Source organism: Ranitomeya variabilis, chromosome 1 (assembly GCF_051348905.1).
Source record: "Ranitomeya variabilis isolate aRanVar5 chromosome 1, aRanVar5.hap1, whole genome shotgun sequence".
NCBI lineage: Eukaryota > Metazoa > Chordata > Amphibia > Anura > Dendrobatidae > Ranitomeya > Ranitomeya variabilis.
In genome coordinates this window covers 954,032,740-954,054,979 of record NC_135232.1, presented here as the reverse complement: position 1 = coordinate 954,054,979, position 22,240 = coordinate 954,032,740, and the positions used below count along the sequence as shown (strand labels likewise).

Genomic DNA, 22,240 nt, shown 5'->3' with positions numbered 1-22,240 from the left:
ACTGTATCAATAAAGATTTTTCAAAGACAAATATCAGAAAGTATAAAAAACAAAGCACCTTTATTTGTAACATGACATTCCAACAAGAGACAAAAATGCAGCATCAAAATCGTGATAAAAACACATGAAAAAAATGTACTAAAAACGCAATGAAAAAATGCAAGTGACTCGATTTACTTAATAGGTGCAGAAATCTTCATCATCAAAAACTCATCAAAAGCTCATTGCGGGAGCGTAGTCTTTTACTGTGTAAGCAAAAAATCTCCATTCTGGCACATGTAGCTATAGCATAAAGTCTAGAGGCATTGCATCACATCGGATCACCAGACCAGATGGGAAGCAACAGTTTACTGTCCAGTCATTTTGCTGTGAAAGCACCTGGGAAAGTTTATAGGCCACTAAACTCTGAGGCTCTCAGTTTCCAGCAATCTGGCAAATTGTTTGTCTTAAACCCTACAATGTATATTCAATCACTGATATTACAATAATTTGGCTCTTTTTATAAATAGAGGTCTATTTAATGGAAAGGTGAGAGGTGTCTTCACCACACCAGCGACACTGCGGTTCTCTTCTGGCTTGTATGAAATCAGACTCACTGGCTCACACAGGATTTTATGTATTGGGTGGAAATCACTTTCTTAATGTAAGCCTTGTTCCAAGTCTCATAGACTTATAGTGGGAAAACAGCATTGACCCACACCGTGTGAGTCGATAGAGCTAAAGAGCAGTCACATGGTTAAGAAGAGGACTGGACTGACGTCGGAAACCAAACAAGGTGGTAATTGGTAAGAACTATTTTATACACTTGCACTACATAACATACATAATTAGGAAGAAATAGGAAAAAAACACCTTTCAACAACTATAGGATTCTAGCGATCATGGAAGTTAATGGGGAATGTTTGATGTGTGTAACAGCTGGCACCAAATGGATATGGAGCAGGCCTAGTGCGTGACTTTTTCCAATTTCTCCTGACATATGATGGATGTCAGAAGAAATAGCTGGACACCACTTCACTGGCCCCATAGCATTTGCGTGGACTGCTGCCATTGGTGGTACGCTACCAGCAACAATAGTTCCGTCCAATTTTATTTCAATCATTCCACATCCAATAAAGGAAATTCAGCTCACCTTCAGTATTCTGTCAATTCTCACCCATTGATGGAGTTTCATGAGTGAACTACTCATAATCAATATAGGTTCTGATTAAAGTCAGAGCTTTGATTTTTTTCTAGCCAAAAATTGATCATGTGATGCTTTTCTTGTAGAAACATTGAGGTGACTACTTCACTTTTGTGGTAAGGGCACATACAGTGGGGCAAAAAAGTATTTAGTCAGTCAGCAATAGTGCAAGTTACACCACTTAAAAAGATGAGAGGCGTCTGTAATTTACATCATAGGTAGACCTCAACTATGGGAGACAAACTGAGAAAAAAAATCCAGAAAATCACATTGTCTGTTTTTTTATCATTTTATTTGCATATTATGGTGGAAAATAAGTATTTGGTCAGAAACAAAATTTCATCTCAATACTTTGTAATATATCCTTTGTTGGCAATGACAGAGGTCAAACGTTTTCTGTAAGTCTTCACAAGGTTGCCACACACTGTTGTTGGTATGTTGGCCCATTCCTCCATGCAGATCTCCTCTAGAGCAGTGATGTTTTTGGCTTTTCGCTTGGCAACACGGACTTTCAACTCCCTCCAAAGGTTTTCTATAGGGTTGAGATCTGGAGACTGGCTAGGCCACTCCAGGACCTTGAAATGCTTCTTACGAAGCCACTCCTTCGTTGCCCTGGCGGTGTGCTTTGGATCATTGTCATGTTGAAAGACCCAGCCACGTTTCATCTTCAATGCCCTTGCTGATGGAAGGAGGTTTGCACTCAAAATCTCACGATACATGGCCCCATTCATTCTTTCATGTACCCGGATCAGTCGTCCTGGCCCCTTTGCAGAGAAACAGCCCAAAAGCATGATGTTTCCACCACCATGCTTTACAGTAGGTATGGTGTTTGATGGATGCAACTCAGTATTCTTTTTCCTCCAAACACGACAAGTTGTGTTTCTACCAAACAGTTCCAGTTTGGTTTCATCAGACCATAGGACATTCTCCCAAAACTCCTCTGGATCATCCAAATGCTCTCTAGCAAACTTCAGACGGGCCCGGACATGTACTGGCTTAAGCAGTGGGACACGTCTGGCACTGCAGGATCTGAGTCCATGGTGGCGTAGTGTGTTACTTATGGTAGGCCTTGTTACATTGGTCCCAGCTCTCTGCAGTTCATTCACTAGGTCCCCCCGCGTGGTTCTGGGATTTTTGCTCACCGTTCTTGTGATCATTCTGACCCCACGGGGTGGGATTTTGCGTGGAGCCCCAGATCGAGGGAGATTATCAGTGGTCTTGAATGTCTTCCATTTTCTAATTATTGCTCCCACTGTTGATTTCTTCACTCCAAGCTGGTTGGCTATTGCAGATTCAGTCTTCCCAGCCTGGTGCAGGGCTACAATTTTGTTTCTGGTGTCCTTTGACAGCTCTTTGGTCTTCACCATAGTGGAGTTTGGAGTCAGACTGTTTGAGGGTGTGCACAGGTGTCTTTTTATACTGATAACAAGTTTAAACAGGTGCCATTACTACAGGTAATGAGTGGAGGAAAGAGGAGACTCTTAAAGAAGAAGTTACAGGTCTGTGATAGCCAGAAATCTTGATTGTTTGTTTCTGACCAAATACTTATTTTCCACCATAATATGCAAATAAAATGATAAAAAAACAGACAATGTGATTTTCTGGATTTTTTTTCTCAGTTTGTCTCCCATAGTTGAGGTCTACCTATGATGTAAATTACAGACGCCTCTCATCTTTTTAAGTGGTGGAACTTGCACTATTGCTGACTGACTAAATACTTTTTTGCCCCACTGTATATGATTTAGATGTAACAAAAGTGTTAACTGGCATGGAATAATAGCCGACTGCAAGTTGACAGCTAAGCTTGCATTCACGCTACTGGAATATGTGTCAAATATATCCATAGGCCAACAAAGGCCTAAAAGGTCAGTACATAACATAATCGACAATAATATTGTATACAGAGGCTTTCAGTAAAAAGGTATCCAGTTAAAGCCTAAAGTTACATGCCCCATTGACAAAGGGCAAAAAAATGCACTGTTGTCAGTTTATTCATACATTACCAAGAGGAATAAAACAGAGGATTGACACAATACAGACTTCTAAGAAAAGATGCTCCAGATTTGATATTTCATTGAAATAGAAAGTCAGGGTTGGCATAGCTTCTTGGTTGTTCCAATACATTATTCTGCACCTATAGACTACTATGAGGCTGCACAATATTTTATTTCTGTTTCACTCCAATTTGAAGCATAGGCATATGATGATGTCTGTTAAGCGCTGAGGAAACTAAAGGCGCTATATAAGTGAATAAAATAATTAGATATACTGTATGTTTTTTTATACCCAAAAGAAGAAAAATTGTGGCATGCTCCACAATAAGAGGTGAAATCTGGAAACTGACGAGTCCTTTGTGCAATAGTGTGCATACAATGTAGAAATATATGCCAACTATAAAGAGATATTTCCACAATTGAATGTTATCCCCTATGCATCGGTTTGTAGATAAGCTACTGATGGCAGGGGTCTGACATCTTGAATTAGGCAAAGGTGCACATGCTCAACATCATTGTCTATCCGGTAGTCCCATTCAAGATATGGCTCTGCAAAGCCCAGTTCTCAGGATCACCAGGGGAACTATCATTAGACATACTTGGTCAGTAAGCTACTTTCAATTATCAGAATACCCTATAAGTATTAAGAAATATTAAAGTATTTAAATCACCTCTGACCTTAATTCCACTTTGGACGATTTTATGAATGTCCAAGAAAGGCTCCTTTAATAAATCTCCTTCCGGGGTGAGAATCTTCACATAACCTTCCTTTTCAAGGATAAAAAGTCGATGTGATCCATCTCCGCTATGCATAGCCCCAACTGGCTGCCTCAGACCTCTCATAACCTCTTGAATGCAGTAGCAGTTGTGCTTGTGTTTTCTGCAAGAAACAGGTACTGTTATAGTACATGAGAAGTAAATTAATTAAAGATTTCTTGTATAGCAGCACATAATTTATCTCCACCAATAAATATCAACCAGAATATGCACAAATAACTGTCAAGAATTTTTCAGTTTTCATCTACTTTTAAGCAACCTTTGTTTTGTAACTTTCTAATATTCTATGGCCCCGATTTAAATGTTTTTTCATGGGCATGGGTAGAAGTGTGAATGGAGTACAGTAATATTTGTGGAATGAGGTATGCCACTACTCATTATGAATTTGATGGGTGGGTCGCCATGCAACATCCAAACTCCCCCCACTTTGCCAGTGCTGGATGAAAATGGCAAAAGTCACACTTTTTTTTTTTACAGAGAACTACTTTGCGCAATAATATTGTGACTTTTAAAATATAATTACTCCAGTCTTCTGGTATAAAGTTTTGATGAAGCTGGCCTTTGTGTTAAAACTCCTCACCGTTTCAAGATTTCTATCTTGTCTGAGATTCCTGATCTTTCCTGTGGAAAAATCCACTGCATATTTGCAGTAGAAAATGGCATGAAAATTACAGAGCTTAAGGGCATGTTCAAACGTTCAGTATTTGGTCAGTATTGTACATCAGTATTTGTCAGCCAAAATCAGGAGTGGAACAATCGGAGGAAAATTATAATAGAAACATGTGTACCACTTCTGCATTTTTCACCCACTCCTGGTTTTGTCTTACAAATACTGATGTAAAATACTGACCAAATACTGAATGTGTGAACGTGGCCTTAGAATTTTACTTAAAAAACGTTTAACTGGTGCAAGTCCACATGTGTAGCAGTCCAAGTCAAAGGGGCTAATCTGCATTTGGCTACCCATCACAATTAACAGGCATAAACTTCTACAATAATTGATATGTCGCCTCTTAATTCAGTTTTTAAACGTATTGCAGAAAGATCTATTGAATGGATTTACAATTATACATCTGATGAGGCAGTGGATGTTCTGATGAGGCAGTGGATGTTCTCCTGAGGGATCTCTTCCTAGACCTGGATTAAAGCATCAGTCAACTCCTGGACAGTCTGTGGTGCAATGTGGCAGCATTAGTGGATGGAACGAGACATGACATCCCAGATGTGCTTGATTGGATTCAGGTCAGGGGAACGGGCAAGACTAAGCATATTATCAATGCTTTCATCATGCTGGAACTGCTGACACACTTCAGCCACAAGCGGCTTAGCATTGTCATGCATCAAAAAGAACCCAGGGCCTACTGCACCTGCATATGGTCTCACAATGGGCCTAATGATCTCATCCTGGTACCTAAAGACAGTCAGAGTACCTCTGGCTACCATATGGAGGGCTGTGCGGCCTTCCCACAACATTACTGACCCACTGCCAAACTGGTCATTCTGTAGAATGTTTCAGGCAGCAGAACGTTTTCCAAGGCGTCTCCATATGCTCATGTGCTCAGAGTGAACCTGCTCTCATCTGTGAAGAGCACAGGACACCAATGTCAAATCTGCCAATCTTGGTGCTCGCTGGCAATTGCACGGTGTTGGGCTGTAAGTACAACACCCACTTGTGGACGTTGTGACCTTATACCACCCTCATGGAGTCTGTTTCTGACAGTTTGAGCAGACACATGGATGTTAGTGGCCTGCTGGAGATCATTTTGCAGGGCTACGGGACTGTTCCTCCTTGCACAAAGGAGGAGGTAGCGGTCCTGATGCTGGGTTGTTGCTCTCCTACAGCCCCCTCCACATCTCCAGGTGTACTGGACTATCTCCTGGTACCGTATCTGCTCCATGCTGGCAGATACAGCTACCCTTCTTGCTACAGTTTGCATTGATGTGCCATCCTGGATGTTCTGCACTAACTGGGCAACTTCGGTGGGCTGTATTGTAGACACCGCCTCATGCTACTGTACCTCTAGGGGTGAGAGCAATAATAAAATGCAAAAGTGACCAAAATAACAACCAAAAAGGATGAGAACAGAGAAATGGTCTGTGGTCACCCCCTGCAGAACTACTCCTTTATAGGGGTTGTCTTGCTAATTGCCTTCAATTTCTACCTGATGTCTGTTCCATTTGCACAACAGCAGGAGAAACTGATCCACAATCAATCAGTGTTGCTTCATAACTGGACAGGTTGATTTCACAGAAGTGTGATTGACATGATTTTTTGAGCAGTGTATTTACATATCAATAGCATACTGGGAAATATTTTCTAATGTGCAGTTATATAGACCCTGTATCCTTACAGAAGCAAGTAGAACCAAGTAAAGAAATGGGCCAACAACTAACTTAAAAAAAGGTGAAATTGGGCTCTGTTCAGGCGAAAAGGTTAACGAACCTCTGAACGCAAGTGTGACTAGAGCACAGGTACAGTTCATACCATATGGTTTCAAATAAACTTAAATCCTGACCAGTAGACCAGGAGCTTCTCAAAGTATTTCTATTGAGGCATCACCAGACAAACCAAGACATTGTCTGTGCTACTCAAACTGTAGTAGAAAGCCATGCTTAAATTAATAATATCTCTCAATTTTCCTTTTTTTTTCCCGAAACCAATACACTGTATCATTACTATAAGTACAAATTTAGTCATATTATGTAAATAACACAGGAAAAATACATATAGAAGAATAGTACAAATGGAAAATCATCAGTGATTTATACCTTTCCAAGGCTAACTGAAGTACAACCAATTTTGATAACCAGAAATTTTAACTCTAAAATTTCTGAAGTCGTAAAGGCGACTGTTCATCATATGAACACTTATATGATACATGCCTTCTCAGCTGCACTTCAACAACCATTAGGGGCACCTAACATTTAGAGAAAAACTGGTTTAAACTATATTTTATATGTTGATATGAATTAAACATTTAGGGGCTTTGATCTTGATCCAGGATGTGCTGGAGTAAAATACATGAAAGTTGAGCTCCTATTAATAAATTGGTGTATCTTTAGGCTGCTGTGTGTCTGAGAAAGAAATGTACTCCAATAATTGACAGCTAATGTTAAAGTAAGTGAGAAGTAAATTACTCCAGTCATTGCCTGGGCTACATTTCTGCTATAATTGATACCAATTTTGTATTGTATATTATGAAAAACATTTTGTGCTGCAAAAATGTTTGCAACATTTGCAACAGTTTACTCGGCTCACTGCCAAACTATGAAATTAATCGGGGCTTAGTTATTTTCTAAAATGATCAGTAAGAGCAAATATTCATTTAAATACTACCGTAACTATGAATCTGAATACTGTCTTTGGAGCGGTCATGGCTTCAGCAAACATAATATGTAAAACCATGATGGCAAATCCTGATTAAAGTAGTTTCAGAGGTCATTGCTTACTTCTTTCAGTTCGTTTTTTTTTTTAAGGGAAAAGTCTAAATTAATTTGAGATTTAATTACAAAAGAAAATCTATAAACATACTAGTGGAAGAGTGCTGTGGGTCGGAAGTACTCTACTAACAACTGAGAAAGCATGACGAGCATCCAAAATATTAAAAAGGCATTTGTTCCCAGGCAATCACATAAACAGCAGATGAACAAAACATCTGGAGGGCACAGCTGTGGAAAATCAGGCAAGACTAAGTTAATTTGCTGTCAAAACCACAAAGTTGTCAGTGTTTTTCAAGATAAAAGAAATGTTATCGATATGAACCTGCTGATCTCTTCCACTTTGTCATACTCCTCCATTTGGTCCAAGTAGTTTGATGCTGGTCCTCGCACTTGTTTTCTTGGAAAGTCTGGAAAACACAGACTGCTGTCCCTCATCCCTCGGTAGAAGCAAAATTCATCTGCCGTTGTTTGGAGTAAACCTGAAAAAAGACTGATATTTAACCCCCAAATAAATACCGTTAGATAAACTATATTCTTCTCTATGAGTACATCTGTCCACTGTATTGGCTATTGTAATATACATACTGTAGTTCACAAGGTTTACAAGACGTCCTATTAACATTTTGGAACATCAGAATATATTCTAGCAGAATATTTTGGAATGTAAATTTAATTTAAGGAGTTTTCAAAAAAATATTGATGGTTTATCCTCACAATAGGCATAAATATTAAATAGGTGAAAGGTCCCACTACTGGCACAATTACCAAGCACTTATCAAAGGAACTGTGGTACTACGATTACATACAATATTTTTCTCTGAAAAGCTCTGATCTTTCAGAGAAAATATATTTTGAAGAACCACATGAGACCATAAGCAGAGACAAAACTAATCTGGGACTGCCCTTGGCTGGCTTTTCTTCAGTTAATTGACAGGTCTCTCAATGTACAAACTTGGCGAGACCTGTCAACCACATGGAGCAGAGCGTGGCGAAGACAGCCCTTGACCATCCCTTCAAATTATATTTTTTTCTGAAAAGCCAGAGCATTTCCGAAAAAAAAATATGCTTGGCTGGCAATCATGCAAACAGGATGAATGAAGTGACAGGTTCCCTTTAAAGATAAGTCATCAATATCAGATATTAGAGGAATTGTAAAACTCCTTTGGGAATTCGTAAAAAATGGCACAAATAATGGTGTTATAAACTGAAAGGTTAATGGGATTAAAAATAAAATGGAATAGGAAAATAGACTTTCAATTTTGATGATTATATAAGAACAACCAAAACTTTATATGAGGCTCAACTACTGTGTGCCAGAAACAAAGGGAGAGAAGAATTCCTTTACATTTTTAAATGCTCAATTTTGAGGTTCTGCAGACTTTTCTATCCCTTCTGAGAAAAAGGTAGCCTCAGAATGAAAAAAGAGGCAGAAGAAGAAACCCTTCTTAGATTTTGGATAGAATTTGCAATTGGAGTTCAGAGACTGATGGAAACACCATTTAAACATTTTCGACACCTATAGAAAAAAAAATTCTGAAAAAAGCCTTATTTAATTTTACACCATATTCACTGGATATAAAGATGTTTCTGTTGTTATATGACAACTCATTTTGCCTTAAAGGGAACCTGTCACCCCGTTTTTTCAGTATGAGATAAAAATACCATTAAATAGGGACTGAGCTGTGCTGGACAATAGTGTATTTTGTGTACCCTGATTCCCCACCTATGCTGCCGACATACCTTACCAAAGTCACCGTTTTCGCCTGTCAATCAAGGTGGTCTGGTCAAATGGGCGTGGTGAAACCTCTTCTTCTCCCCCAGATCTTGCTTATCTTTCCGTTGGTGGCGTAGTGGTTTGCGCATGCCCAACAGCGGAATGCACTGCGCAGCTGAAGAAAAAGAGCGCGATCTGCGCTATTCACCGCTTTATCGCTGGCGGCGGCCATCTTCCTGAGGCTGCGCGTGCGCAGATGGAGCGCTCTGCTGCCCGGGGCTTCAGGAAAATGGCCGCGGGATGCCGCGCATGCGCAGATGGAGATCGCGGCGGCCATTTTCCTGAAGCCGAGTTCGCATATCGGCTTCAGGAAAATGGCCGCCGCGATCTCCATCTGCGCACGCGCGGCATCCCGCGGCCATTTTCCTGAAGCCCCAGGCAGCAGAGCGCTCCATCTGCGCCTCAGGAAGATGGCCGCCGCCAGCGATAAAGCGGTGAATAGCGCTGATCGCGCTTTTTCTTCAGCTGCGCAGTGCATTCCGCTGTTGGGCATGCGCAAACCACTATAGGTGTGGAATCAGGGTACACAAAATACACTATTGTTCAGCACAGCTCAGGCCCTATTTAATGGTATTTTTATCTCATACTGAAAAAACGGGGTGACAGGTTCCCTTTAACACAATGCATTTGGTAAGAGGTGATAATGACAAGACGTAGATATTGGTGTCAGAATAAGAACCATCTTGCAACAAACCCAATTCTCAAGCTATGGAGGACCATGCATTTATGCACTATAATACCAGTTACCCAGGACTATGATCTTCTAATATGTCATAGAACTTAGAACTGAGATTTCTCTCATTCGGACACAGAATTTTATGCAAATTTAGTAAACAAAATGTATGAGCAATGTCATACAAAATGGGGATAATCTATAGAGTCGTTTTATTCTGGAAAAAGTGGTGGTTTGTTATTACAAACTTTATAATAATGATGAAAATAATGTTGACTGGATTCCCTTTAGAAAATGTGTTACATGGAAATGATGCTTCAAACTTTCATTAGGTTTTGAAACACAGCTATTGTAGTATTGGCTAACGGGCTTCCATTCCATTTTATAACTCGTTACTTATTAGAGAAGGTGACAATACACATTTGGCATAATTTGACTGCACAGCAGTGTACTGGACCTTTGTTGCCTCTAAAACCAGCCTTTGGCAGAGGAATGCCAGATCCAGTACACATAATATTGTTTGTCAATGTAGTAGTGAGCTAATAATTCATATGGTAAATGACGTGTTTGGGCTTAGCGTATATAAACTTCTCACAAAGTAGAAAGATCCAGCTCAAATTAGTTCTCATGCTTCGCACTGACGAGGGCCAACAGCCCAAAACACAGTGTCTGCGAATTGAGATACTGATTTGGCTTTTATCCTAAGTCATATTGCACGACTCGTTAAAGGGTTGATTGTGACTTGTATGATCGCTACTTCCAACAGGTGGCGCTATAGAATTTAAGTCTTCTTTTTCTCTGAAGAGGCAATTTGCATATTACATTTACCAGAGGAGCAATGCACGGCGAATAAGCCTCCTTACCTTGACAAGCCAGAGCTGGTATGTAACTCTCCATAAGGAGAAAAGTTACCCCTTAGACCCCAGTCCAGAGCCTCTCATCTAGCCAAATTAGTTCTCATGCTTCGCACTGACGCTATAGAGCTTAAGTCCTCTTTTTCTCTGAAGAGTCAATTTGCATATTATTCACATATAGTGATCAAAGAGATTATAGGTGTGCCGTCACCTGAAAAGCGCCAATGTTGCATGTCATGTAACTTACACTGCTTGTTCTGTATGTCCTCTTTGACCAATTTATGCAAATAAAGTATTCACAATTTCTTGAGCTGGATCTTTCTACTTTTTGGGCTTTTCTATGCTTTGAAGCAACCTGTCCAAGCTCTGAACATCCTCATGATGCCATCCACGGTGAACTGGATTTATTTTCTTATACAGTACAGAGCAAAAGTTTGGACACACCTTGTCATTTAAAGATTTTTCTGTATTTTCATGACTATGAAAATTGTAAATTCACACTGAAGGCATCAAAACTATGAATTAACACATGTGGAATTATATACTTAAACAAAAAAGTGTGAAACAACTGAAAATGTCTTATATTCTAGGTTCTTCAAAGTAGCCACCTTTTGCTTTGATGACTGCTTTGCACACTCTTGGCATTCTCTTGATGAGCTTCAAGAGGTAGTCACCAGAAATGGTTTTCACTTCACAGGTGTGCCCTGTCAGGTTTAATAAGTGGGATTTATTGCCTTATAAATGGGGTTGGGACCATCAGTTGTGTTGTGCATAAATAAGTCTGGTGGATAAACAGCTGATAGTCCTACTGAATAGACTGTTAGAATTTGTAATATGGCAAGAAAAAAAGCAGCTAAGTACAGAAAAATGAGTGGCTATCATTACTTTAAGAAATGAAGGTCAGTCAGTCTGAAAAATTGGGAAAACTTTGAAAGTGTCCCCAAGTGCAGTTGCAAAAACCATCAATGCTACAAAGAAACTGGCTCACATGAGGACCGCCCAAGGAAAGGAAGACCAAGAGTCACCAGGTCAATGCCACAGAGTTCTAGCAGCAGACACATCTCTACAACTGTTAAGAGGAGACTTTGTGCAGCAGGCCTTCATGGTAAAATAGATGCTAGGAAACCACTGCTAAGGACAGGCAACAAGCAGAAGAGACTTGTTTGGGCTAAAGAACACAAGGAATGGACATTAGACCAGTGGAAATCTGTGCTTTGGCTGATGAGTCCAAATTTGACATCTTTGGTTCCAACCACCGTGTCTTTGTGCGACGCAGAAAAGGTGAATGGATGGACTCCACATGCCTGGCTCCCACCGTGAAGCATAGCGGAGGAGGTGTGATGGTGTGGGGGTGCTTTGCTGGTGACACTGTTGGGGATTTATTCAAAATTGAAGGCATACTGAACCAGAATGGCTACCACAGCATCTTGCAGCAGCATGCTATTCCATCCGGTTTGCGTTTAGCTGGACCATCATTTATTTTTCAACAGGACAATGACCCCAAACACACTTCCAGGCTGTGTTAGGGCTATTTGACCAAGAAGGAGAGTAATGGGGTGCTACGCCAGATGACCTGGCCTCCACAGTCACCAGACCTGAACCCAATCGATATGGTTTGGGGTGAGCTGGACTGCAGAGTGAAGGCAAAAGGGCCAAAAAGTGCTAAGCATCTCTGGGAACTCCTTCAAGATTGTTGGAAGACCATTTCCGGTGACTACCTCTTGAAGCTCATCCAGAGAATGCCAAGAGTGGGTAAAGTAGTCATCAAAGCAAAAGGTGGGTACTTTGAAGAACCTAGAATATAAGACATATTTTCAGTTGTTTCACACTTTTTTGTTAAGTATATAATTCCACATGTGTTAATTCCTAGTTTTGATGCCTTCAGTGTGAATGTACAATTTTCATAGTCATGAAAATACAGAAAAATCATTAAATGAGAAGGTGTGTCCAAACTTTTGCTCTGTTCTGTATATACTTCTCTATTCAACCCACCAGTTTCATCACAGCTCTACTGCCAATCTTGATTAGGTGTCTTGATCCTAAAATGTTTTGCCTATCAAAGCTAATCGGAAAGAGAATCTGTTAGGGCAGGTGCAGATAGCCGTAGAGAATGTTGCCGATTACGTTAATCACACTGTGATCAAACTCTCATTAGAGTATGATCAGAGTATCATCATAGTATGAGCAGATGCCGATGAGTGGAAGATGGAGCGAAAAGCGTCTCCATCTTTTACATTCTGTGAGGCTGTGGAAATCAGACTGCACTAAGATGTCATCCGAGTGAAATCCGATGATTTGCAAACACTCATTGACTTGTTGGCCAAGTGCAATTTGAATATTGGATCAAACTCAGGCATGCAGCCATTTCGTTCTCTGACAAACTCTGTCCGAGGAAAAAATCAAACATATGCACAGCCCCAAAGAATAACATTAGTCTGAACATTTTGAAGGATCGCAGTAGGACTAAAAATATGCTTGTCTGCACCTGCCCTTAGTAGAGGACCATCATTATTGGAATTTCTATATTTTATAGTTATGTATTCCTGCTGAATTTCTACTTATACAATGGAAAGTAAAAACACAATATACTATAATGCAATAATAAAAAAGCAATAATGAAAATAATAATAATAAAGACCTCCCAACTCCGTGTATCTCCATCATGATTATCTCTTTCTAGGCTTTTCATCTAATTATTAGCATCTGACTCTCCTTGATTGTGCAGTGTGTGACCGCTTCTCTCTCTTCCCATACAGAGCAGCATGGCTCTGTCCAGTGCTTGAGTTATGCTTTCATCTGGTTATCCTTCAGAGCAGCCTGGGTGGTCACAGAAAGCACTTGACATCTTGATGCACTTCAGCAGTTTTACATATACACAGCCTTTGTAGAAAAATAAATTTGTCATTCGTCACCACATATGTTGATCTGGGGAGTGAGGTTCCAGCAGCTCTGGCTCCTGTGTTTCTCCATCATTCTCTCAAGCCTTACTCTCCCGAGTCACCTTAACCCCTTCATCAAAAATACTGGTGTGTGTCATCGTAAGTGGTGAATTCTATGTTTTAAATAGTAAACAAGAGCACTTTTCGGGAGACATATATCATGCACCACCAAGTGCAATGCAACTGCTCGGAAAGCAATATTCTAAGTCTATTGTTTTACAAAGAACTGTGTCCTGTGGAGATAATAGGTGAATTAAGAATAGAAATAACTTCATGACTTGAAGAATTTGTTCTAGAATATACAGTTACACAGAGGTGGCTATAATGTATACTATTAGAAAAAAAGGTTAAAAAAATCAAGTATTAATTTTTCTATTTTACCTCATTCGTATAAATTGAAGGATAGAAGACAAATATGCATTCATAGACATAGTTGCTAGGTCATTCAAACTCCTCAGTGCAAATTAATTTACAATTGTGGTAATGATGGTGTGATGGTGTGATATGCTATGTGGGTATCATTTTTGTGTATATTTCTATTTTACTTATTTTCATGGTGTTCTCTTGTAGAAGGAGTTATTTGCTAATTGATGAATGGCTGTTGCTGCCATCTGATATCAGTTCCACAGTACTGTATTGTATGCTAATGACATGTTGACCTAGCTTGTTGAAACAATGAGCCCCTGAGACCTTCCCCCTCCTGACCTGTGAATGAGGAGGGACACTTAAAATATCAGGGAGGTGAGACACAGATCAGTCCTGTGTGGAATGATGTGTTCAGAGGATCTCAGAGAGAAAGAAGAGTATATGGACTATGCTAACTTCTGCCTGCTGGATTGTTGGACTTTTATCCTGTTACTGAACTGCATTCGTGTTCTGGACTATTTTATCCTTTGTGTGGTGGATCGTATATGGACCTTTCGTATTTTTGCCTAAATAAAGGTCATGGAATTGTTTACTATACTCTAGCTCTGTTGATTGTGTGGTACCGGAGAAGAACCCCGTAACAACTGGTGGCAAGCAGAGGGATCAACAGAGTGTAACCTAATGGAGAACCACCCACAGAGTGAGCACAGAAATTGGACTGTATCCAGTTTACAGGAGAGAGCCAGAGACCTGGGTCTGACCTACCAGGGACTGACTAAAGAGGCCTTAATTGACCTACTGGTGGTTGCCAGCCCGGCCACCTCCTCCCATATGTCTGAAGGACGAGCACTGGAGACGAGGACCCCCACCCCAAAAAGCCAGTGGGTGGTGTGGTACGAAGAAGAGATGGCAGTTCTGGGCAAAGGCATCTCTCAAGAGCACAAGGAGGAGGCTGCCCGCCGGGCACAGCGGAGACAAGAAGCAATGGAGCTTGAAAGAGGAAGTAACACAATGTGGAATGTACACCCAACGATCCAGGAGCCTGTACGGATCACCTGGACAGAGTTTAAGCCATTTGATGAGGCTTCCAGAAATGTGGAGGGGTTCTTCAAGGACTTTGAGCAGCAGTGTGCTGTGATGGAGGTGCCCCACTCTGGCTGGATGCGTTTGTTAGTGGGACTCCTGAACGGTAGCCTGGCGGAGGCTTACCGAACCATTGACTCACAGCGGAATTGGGATTATAACATTGTAAAGCAGACTATCCTGGATTACCATGCTGTCACCCCAGACTCATATAGGGCCAAGTTCCGAGACCTCTCATGCACTACGGGGGATCGTTTAGGATGTATGCACATAAGATGTCCCAGGCATGTCGGAGATGGCTGGAAGCAGAAAACGCCTTTACTGTGGAAGATATTATACAGGCGTTCCTTATAAAACAATTTCTTGCCAAGTGCCCCACAGAGGTACGGGAATGGGTCCGGGAGCGCACGTCATGCTCTGTGGATAGAGCTGCAGCCCTGGCCGATGAAGCTCTTACTATCTGTCCGCAATGGAGGAGGCTTCTGGACAATGAACCACGGCCTTCTCCGGCACCCCGTCCCCCTCCGATTATATCTGCCCTTCCACCTAGTCGCAAGCCGATGACAATCACGTCTCACAATCCTGGGCCCCAACAGTTCCGACCAGGACCTGGGGGTATCACAGAGAGGAGATGTTATGGGTGTGGGCAACCTGGAGATTTGCAGTCTGGCTGTCCCTCAAGGATTCGGAGGGAGCCCCACGCAGCCCCACCTCGTCCAGTACATCTTGTGCACTACATCCAACCCGAGGAAGAGCTACCATCACCCCCACCAGAGTGGACCACCGACCACAGCACCATAGATACCCCTTCTGGGGTGTACAGACTCTGGCCTTTGTCCATCAGAAATACAGAACAACGGCATTGCCACCTGCAGGATGTCTTAATTGATGGATACAAAGTTTTGGGATTTAGAGACACAGGGGTATTCCTGACTATCGCTGACCCCCATGTGGTTCGACCCGAGGCAATTCCCCAGGGCCCAGGAATTCCCATTGTCCTGGAGGGGGGTGTCCGCAAATATATACAGCGAGCTTTGGTACTTTTGGACTATGGTTTTGGAGAAAAACTGTGTTGGATTGGAGTTATGGGAGGACTTCCTGCAGATATCCTCCTTGGAAATGACATTGGGGAGTTACAAAGTCATTTTGTGGGAGCAGAAGGTCCGTGGGCCTCTCTCTCTTCTGAAAGAACAATTGGAGGGAGATATCGCAGATACCGGAACGCCCATTATTCCCTACGTTCTAGAGCTCAGAGACTGTCTCGCCCAGCTAGCTACCTTGGCTAATGAACATCAGCGAACGGCCCAGTCCAGTCAAAAAGCCTGGTATGACCATAAAGCCAGGACACGGGAATTTATGACAAGTGCTCGTGATTATTGCAACCCCTGCCACTGTACAGGGATCTATAAACTATTGAGCAATGTGGACTAAAGTGAGCAGGCCAGAGGTCTGTGTAGACCTCATAGTGTGCTCACTTATTATGAGGGGGGAGACGTTGTAATGGTGTGATATGCTATGTGGGTATCATTTTTGTGTATATTTCTATTTTACTTATTTTCATGGTGTTCTCTTGTAGAAGGAGTTATTTGCTAATTGATGAATGGCTGTTGCTGCCATCTGATATCAGCCCCTACAGTACGGTATTGTATGCTAATGACATGTTGACCTATCTTGTTGAAACAATGAGCCTCTGAGACCTTCCCCCTCCTGACCTGTGAATGAGGAGGGAGACTTGTAAATATCAGGGAGGTGAGACACAGATCAGTCCTGTCTGGAATGATGATGTGTTCAGAGGATGTCAGAGAGAAAGAATAGTATATGGACTATGCTATCCTCTGTCTGTTGGATTGTTGGACTTTTATCCTGTTACTGAACTGCATTCGTGTTCTGGACAATTTTATCCTTTGTGTGGTGGATAGTATATGGACCTTTTGTATTTTTGCCTAAATAAAGGACATGGAATTGTTTACTATACTCTAGCTCTGTTGATTGTGTGGTACTGGAGAAGAACCCCGTGACAGATGGTAAAGGTGGAAAAATATACCAGAGCAAAAGAATGTAAATTATAACGTTCACTTAGGCCTCTTTCACATTTCCGTCTTTTTTTTTTTTTGTGAAAAAAAGAAACATTTGCTGGATCCGTTTTTTTCTCATAGACTTCTATTAACGATGGATTTTGATGGATGGCCTTCCGTTTCATCCGTCGTGACCTGAATCCATCGTAAAATTGCTGTCCGTCGGGCGGAGACAACGCATAGAGAAACGTTTTTTTGTGTACCTCGGAAAATTGCTCAGCGACAGATCCTGTGCTGCCTGTCATTGGCTATAATGGAAGCCCATGGATGCAGGATCTGTCGCTGACTGTCAAAAGCAGGAATCCAGCGACAGATGCCGTCTTTTGAAACTGAGCAGGGAAATTCTCTCTCGATCTCTCTCTTTACTATTAATGCTGCTTATGCAGCATCAATAGTAAAAAGATATAATGTTAAAAATAATTTTAAAAAAATCATGATATTCTTACCTTCCGGCGTCCCCCCCGCAGCATTCCCGATGGTAGCGATGCTCCCGGCAGCTCCTGTTCCAAGTGATGCCTTGCGAAATGACAAAGCGGTCTCGCGAGACCTCTACGTCATCACAGGTCATAGTCTCGCAAGGTATTACTGGGAACGGGAGCTGCCGGGAGCATCGGTAACATCGGTAAGACTGCGGGAGACGCCGCCGAAAGGTAAGAAAATCACGATTTTTTTAAAAATTATTATTTTTAACATGGGGTGTGTTGTGTATGCGTTTTCGCAGCGGAAAACGCGGCGAAGACGCATACACAACGTGTGCACATAGCCTTGACGAATCCATCAAAATTACGGACCCAGTGCACCCGTTTTTTACAATCTGCACAGGATCCGTCTTTTCAACATTTTGACGGATTGTGACTGATTGTAAAAAACGGAAGTGTGAAAGAGGCCTAAGTCATATTGGAAAGCATACTTCTATTCAATATGGAAGGTTTTCTAGAAACCTGAGACCACATTTGGTAAGGTTAAATAAGGTTAAATAATTAAAAACACTCTATAAGTATAGTAAGTAGGCTCCAAGCAGGGTTTTTTTAAAGTTCCCTGCTGAGCTTCCTTTTTTCTAAGACCCCTTTCACATTGCGTTCGTGCCCATGTTCAGTGGTCCCGTCGGGGCTTGTGTCTAAACCCCTCGTGCTATCAAGCCTGGGTGAAGTACTTAATAACATGAAACAACCATCTCTTTTTCCATCTGTATCTTCTGCTATTAATTACTAAAAGACTATTTTAGCCATGGGGAGAATGCCACATATTTTTCTATTTTTTGCATTATATTGAAATTCTTTTACAGCAACTGACAGAGAACAGTCATTTTCCCAGCATGCTCTATCAAAATGAAAGTGACGATGAAAAGTGAGAAGCTAATACATCTTCTCCTAAAAGTGTAAAAAAAAGCCATATATTACCAAGTCAGGGGTTACAATACATACGGTAACTATAATTTGGTAGTTATGTCTATTTTCTAAGGCTGGGTTCAGATGGGCGTATTTCAATGTCCCTAAATGGACTTAAAGTCTCATATGTCTCTATAAGTCTGTACATTCAGATCATAAGATCCGCAGCCAGTCGGGGTATTATAGTCCGTATACATCCTCCTGTTGGATCAGGGCCCTTTCATACAAACAGGAGTATGAATAAAGAACCAGAGCATCAAGAAAAGAACCAGCCCAATGATCAGTAGCATCATTTTCCGGGATGACCCTTGCCTACTAGTGAGAATAGAAGAAAAACGTGCAATTTTCTAAATGAAATAAATGACTTCCCCTTGTCGAAAAAGAGTTTCAGCGTGAAATTAAGTGGTAGAGTAAAATGAACTGCAACTTAACATGGGGTGTCCCTCAATCGTGAATTTCAAGTTTTCTAGGGTACTTATGAGTATTTCAAAGCAGCCTCTCAATGTAATTGTGTAAGCATCATTGCTCAATATCAATGACCAGATCCAAGCATGAATACCATCAGATAGATGTGATGTCATCTATGGATCCACACATGACAAGCATTGCTTTCTAAAGCATACATCATGAAGCCCTGGACACTGGAGCACAGGAGCAGTATCAGAATATTATACCAGGAAGTTCTTATAATACTATAAAACAAAGCTGCTGGAAAGAAAAACATTTTTTACACATGTCATATACTCTAAATATTCTTTCTTTTTTTTTTTAAACTGTCCCATACAGTAAAATTGGATTCAGTGCCTAGGACTATTATTATACAGGAAAAATGTAGAAGTTTAACAAAATTTGGAATACTTTGTATAGAAATAACGTCTTTAATAACACTTCATAATCTCACTAATCACTTCAAGTTTTAAAGGAAATGTATCACCTGTATTGTTTTTTTCATGGGTTGTCACTTTTTAACTTTGATTACTTCACAGGCTTAAAGACATATACAATAACAAACCTGGCTTGTACTCATCCTCCCTGGGTCCAGCACTGTCTCTGTTGATCAGCTGCAGGAGTGACATCACATCTACAACACCGCAGACACTTATTAGACTCAGCAACTCGTACTGTCAACTTTGGCTAAAGATGCTGAGCCATGTGATTGGCTGCAGCGGTTTTGAGTGTAGCAGATATGACGTCACTGCAGGACTGGTGGAGACGTAGTGGAGGGCAAGTAAAAGCTCAGTTTGTTATTTTATTGAACAATGGAATAATAAAAGTTAAAACCGGATAACCCCCTTATAATTCAAACCAGATATTTAACATACTTATAACTTTTCATCTGTTTTTATTTTCTGATTTTAGGGGTAGCCTGCTACTCTAAACTTCTACTAGAGATATGCTTTCTTTCTTTGAGAGGTTTCTATGAATGCTTAAAGGAAGTTATTGTGCAGGGAGAGGGAGGAGGTGAGCTGTAGTCACCACCTACTGCTAATGGTGGATGCTGCGTTACCTATACATAGATGATTGTAATTATGTGAACTGTTTTATCTGCTGCAGAGCTAGCATTTCTCTGAATGATCTGTATAACCCCGCCCACACCACTGATTGGCAGTTTTATGTGCATTGCAGAAAACTGCCAATTAGTGGTGGGGGCGTGGTTGGACAGCCTGACAACTGACCAAGTAGTCCTCTAGTGATAATCTCTCCCTGATAAAACAGTGATTTTTAGAAAACTACACTGAGCAACCCAGTAAGTGACACATCACCGGAATCGGGGTCTCTGCCCCTAAAACATGGTGTTCTCAAATGAAGTAGCAAAAACCCAGTGAAAGATTCTCTTTAATATGCTCTAGATAGTAATATGAAAAATTAAAAAAAAGTTAATATATTTAATGTAAAAAGTTAATTTAAAATAAATGGTAATTTTCTGCACCTAGGCACATGACACAAGTTCACAAATGTCTTCTTATTCCATTACCTGGTATCTGACCTCGGCATGTATAGTAGAATTCCTTACAATAGTCCTTGCACAATGTCGGGAGCACTAGCTGCCTTTCAGATGTGTCGGTGTTCTCTGGAGGATGGAAGAGATTCTGCGCATGTGGCGAACAGTAGGCACATCTGATTTCCTCCAGGATTTTTGCACATTCTGTGTTGTTGGTAACTGAAAATATCTGCAAGTCACAAACCAGAAAAAAAATAAGCACATGACGTACATTTCACTTGGGCAAATATTTAAAGCACAGCTTTACAGAACAATAAACTGAAACACAGGGGAACATGCTGGTGGCATATTTTTTTGCAAAATCTATCTACAGAACGACCATGCATACACAGAATTTAAGAAATTTTAATTAATTTTATGGTCAACTGCTGTATTTTTGTGAGGTTGTATGGGTGCCCATAAAGAGCACTGCAATTCTAAAGACAAAATGCATTACAATAAAGGTATATGCAGGTGGGTTAAATATGCAAGCTTTCGAGTGTTTGATCCTATTCCTGAAATTCCTACCTTGGAATTTTCTCCATAGGGGTTCATTTTTTAAGTTATTTGGTTTTCTGCTAGGTCAGGTATTGTTGTTAACTCATTTGTGACTTTACTTTGAAATGTAGATAGTTTTACAATAGGATTGAATCTAGTAATGCTTTTTTTTTAAGACAAGAAGCACAAATGTAATACATATGAATTACCAATGAAAGGGAACCTGTCAGGTCCAGATTCTCTGTATAAATAAAAGTGGAGCTTGACAGAGGTGGTAGGAGAAATCAGTGTATTAATTGCATTGCACCCTGCTCTTTACAGAGTAGTCTCTGCTGTTCTCTGATCATGCCCACTTTCCAGTTGATTGGTGTCCAGCTCAGCACATTCACAGGCTAAATGAGATGTCAGTCAACTTAACAGTGGGCATGACTGGAGAAGGCCCCTTTCACACATCAATTTTTTGCTATCAGTTGCAATCCATTGAATTTTGAAGAAAATGAATCCGGCGACTGATGCCGCCAGATCCGTTTTTTTTCTCATAGACTTGTATTAGCGACGGATTGCGATGGATGGCCTCACGTTTCATCTGCTGAAAATTGTTTGTCCGGCGGCCGGAGATGATGGACAAAGTAACGTTTTTTGTGTACGTCAAAAAATCGGACAGCGACGGATTCGATGTTGTCCGTCTTGGCTCGAATGGAAGCCTATGGCACCGGATCCGTAAAAAGACAGAATCCGGCGACAGATTCCGGTTTTTTTAAACTGAGCATGCTGCGATTTATTTAGGATCCAATTAGCCAGATCCGCTAGTCGGATCTGTCGAAAAAACGAATCCGTTGCATCAGTTTTTCACAATCTGCGAAGGATCCGTCAAGCCAACGGATTGTGACTGACGGCAAAAAACTGATGTGTGAAATGGGCCGAACAGTTGCTGGAAAACTTTGTTGTAACATTGTTTTCTCCTCCCACTAATGACTGCTTCTTAGACTAGGATCACACAACTGTTTTTCTCTCATACAAGAACATTGGTCCAATTCTGCTAATCACACTCTGACCAGAATGAGATCAGAGTGTGATCATAATATGGTTCGATTTTCTCAGATGAGGAGAATAAGAAAAAAAAAAATGTTTTCATCTTCTCCATTCAGTCTGTCTGTGAAAATCAGGTCAAAGTGTGGTCTATTTTCCATGGACCCATAGACACGAATGGCTGA

General features: G+C 40.9%; 1 protein-coding gene across 1 annotated transcript in view; it reads right to left on the bottom strand.

The window, feature by feature from the left end:
- Positions 1–22,240, bottom strand: part of HHIP (hedgehog interacting protein) — a 183,733-nt gene that overhangs the window by 138,912 nt on the left and 22,581 nt on the right. Inside the window, exons 2-4 of the mRNA XM_077279270.1 lie at positions 20,523–20,718; positions 7,718–7,874; positions 3,856–4,057 (exon numbers count right to left, since the gene is read on the bottom strand). Coding sequence (XP_077135385.1) covers positions 3,856–4,057; positions 7,718–7,874; positions 20,523–20,718 — 555 coding nt within the window. The remainder of the gene's footprint in view (positions 1–3,855; positions 4,058–7,717; positions 7,875–20,522; positions 20,719–22,240) is intronic.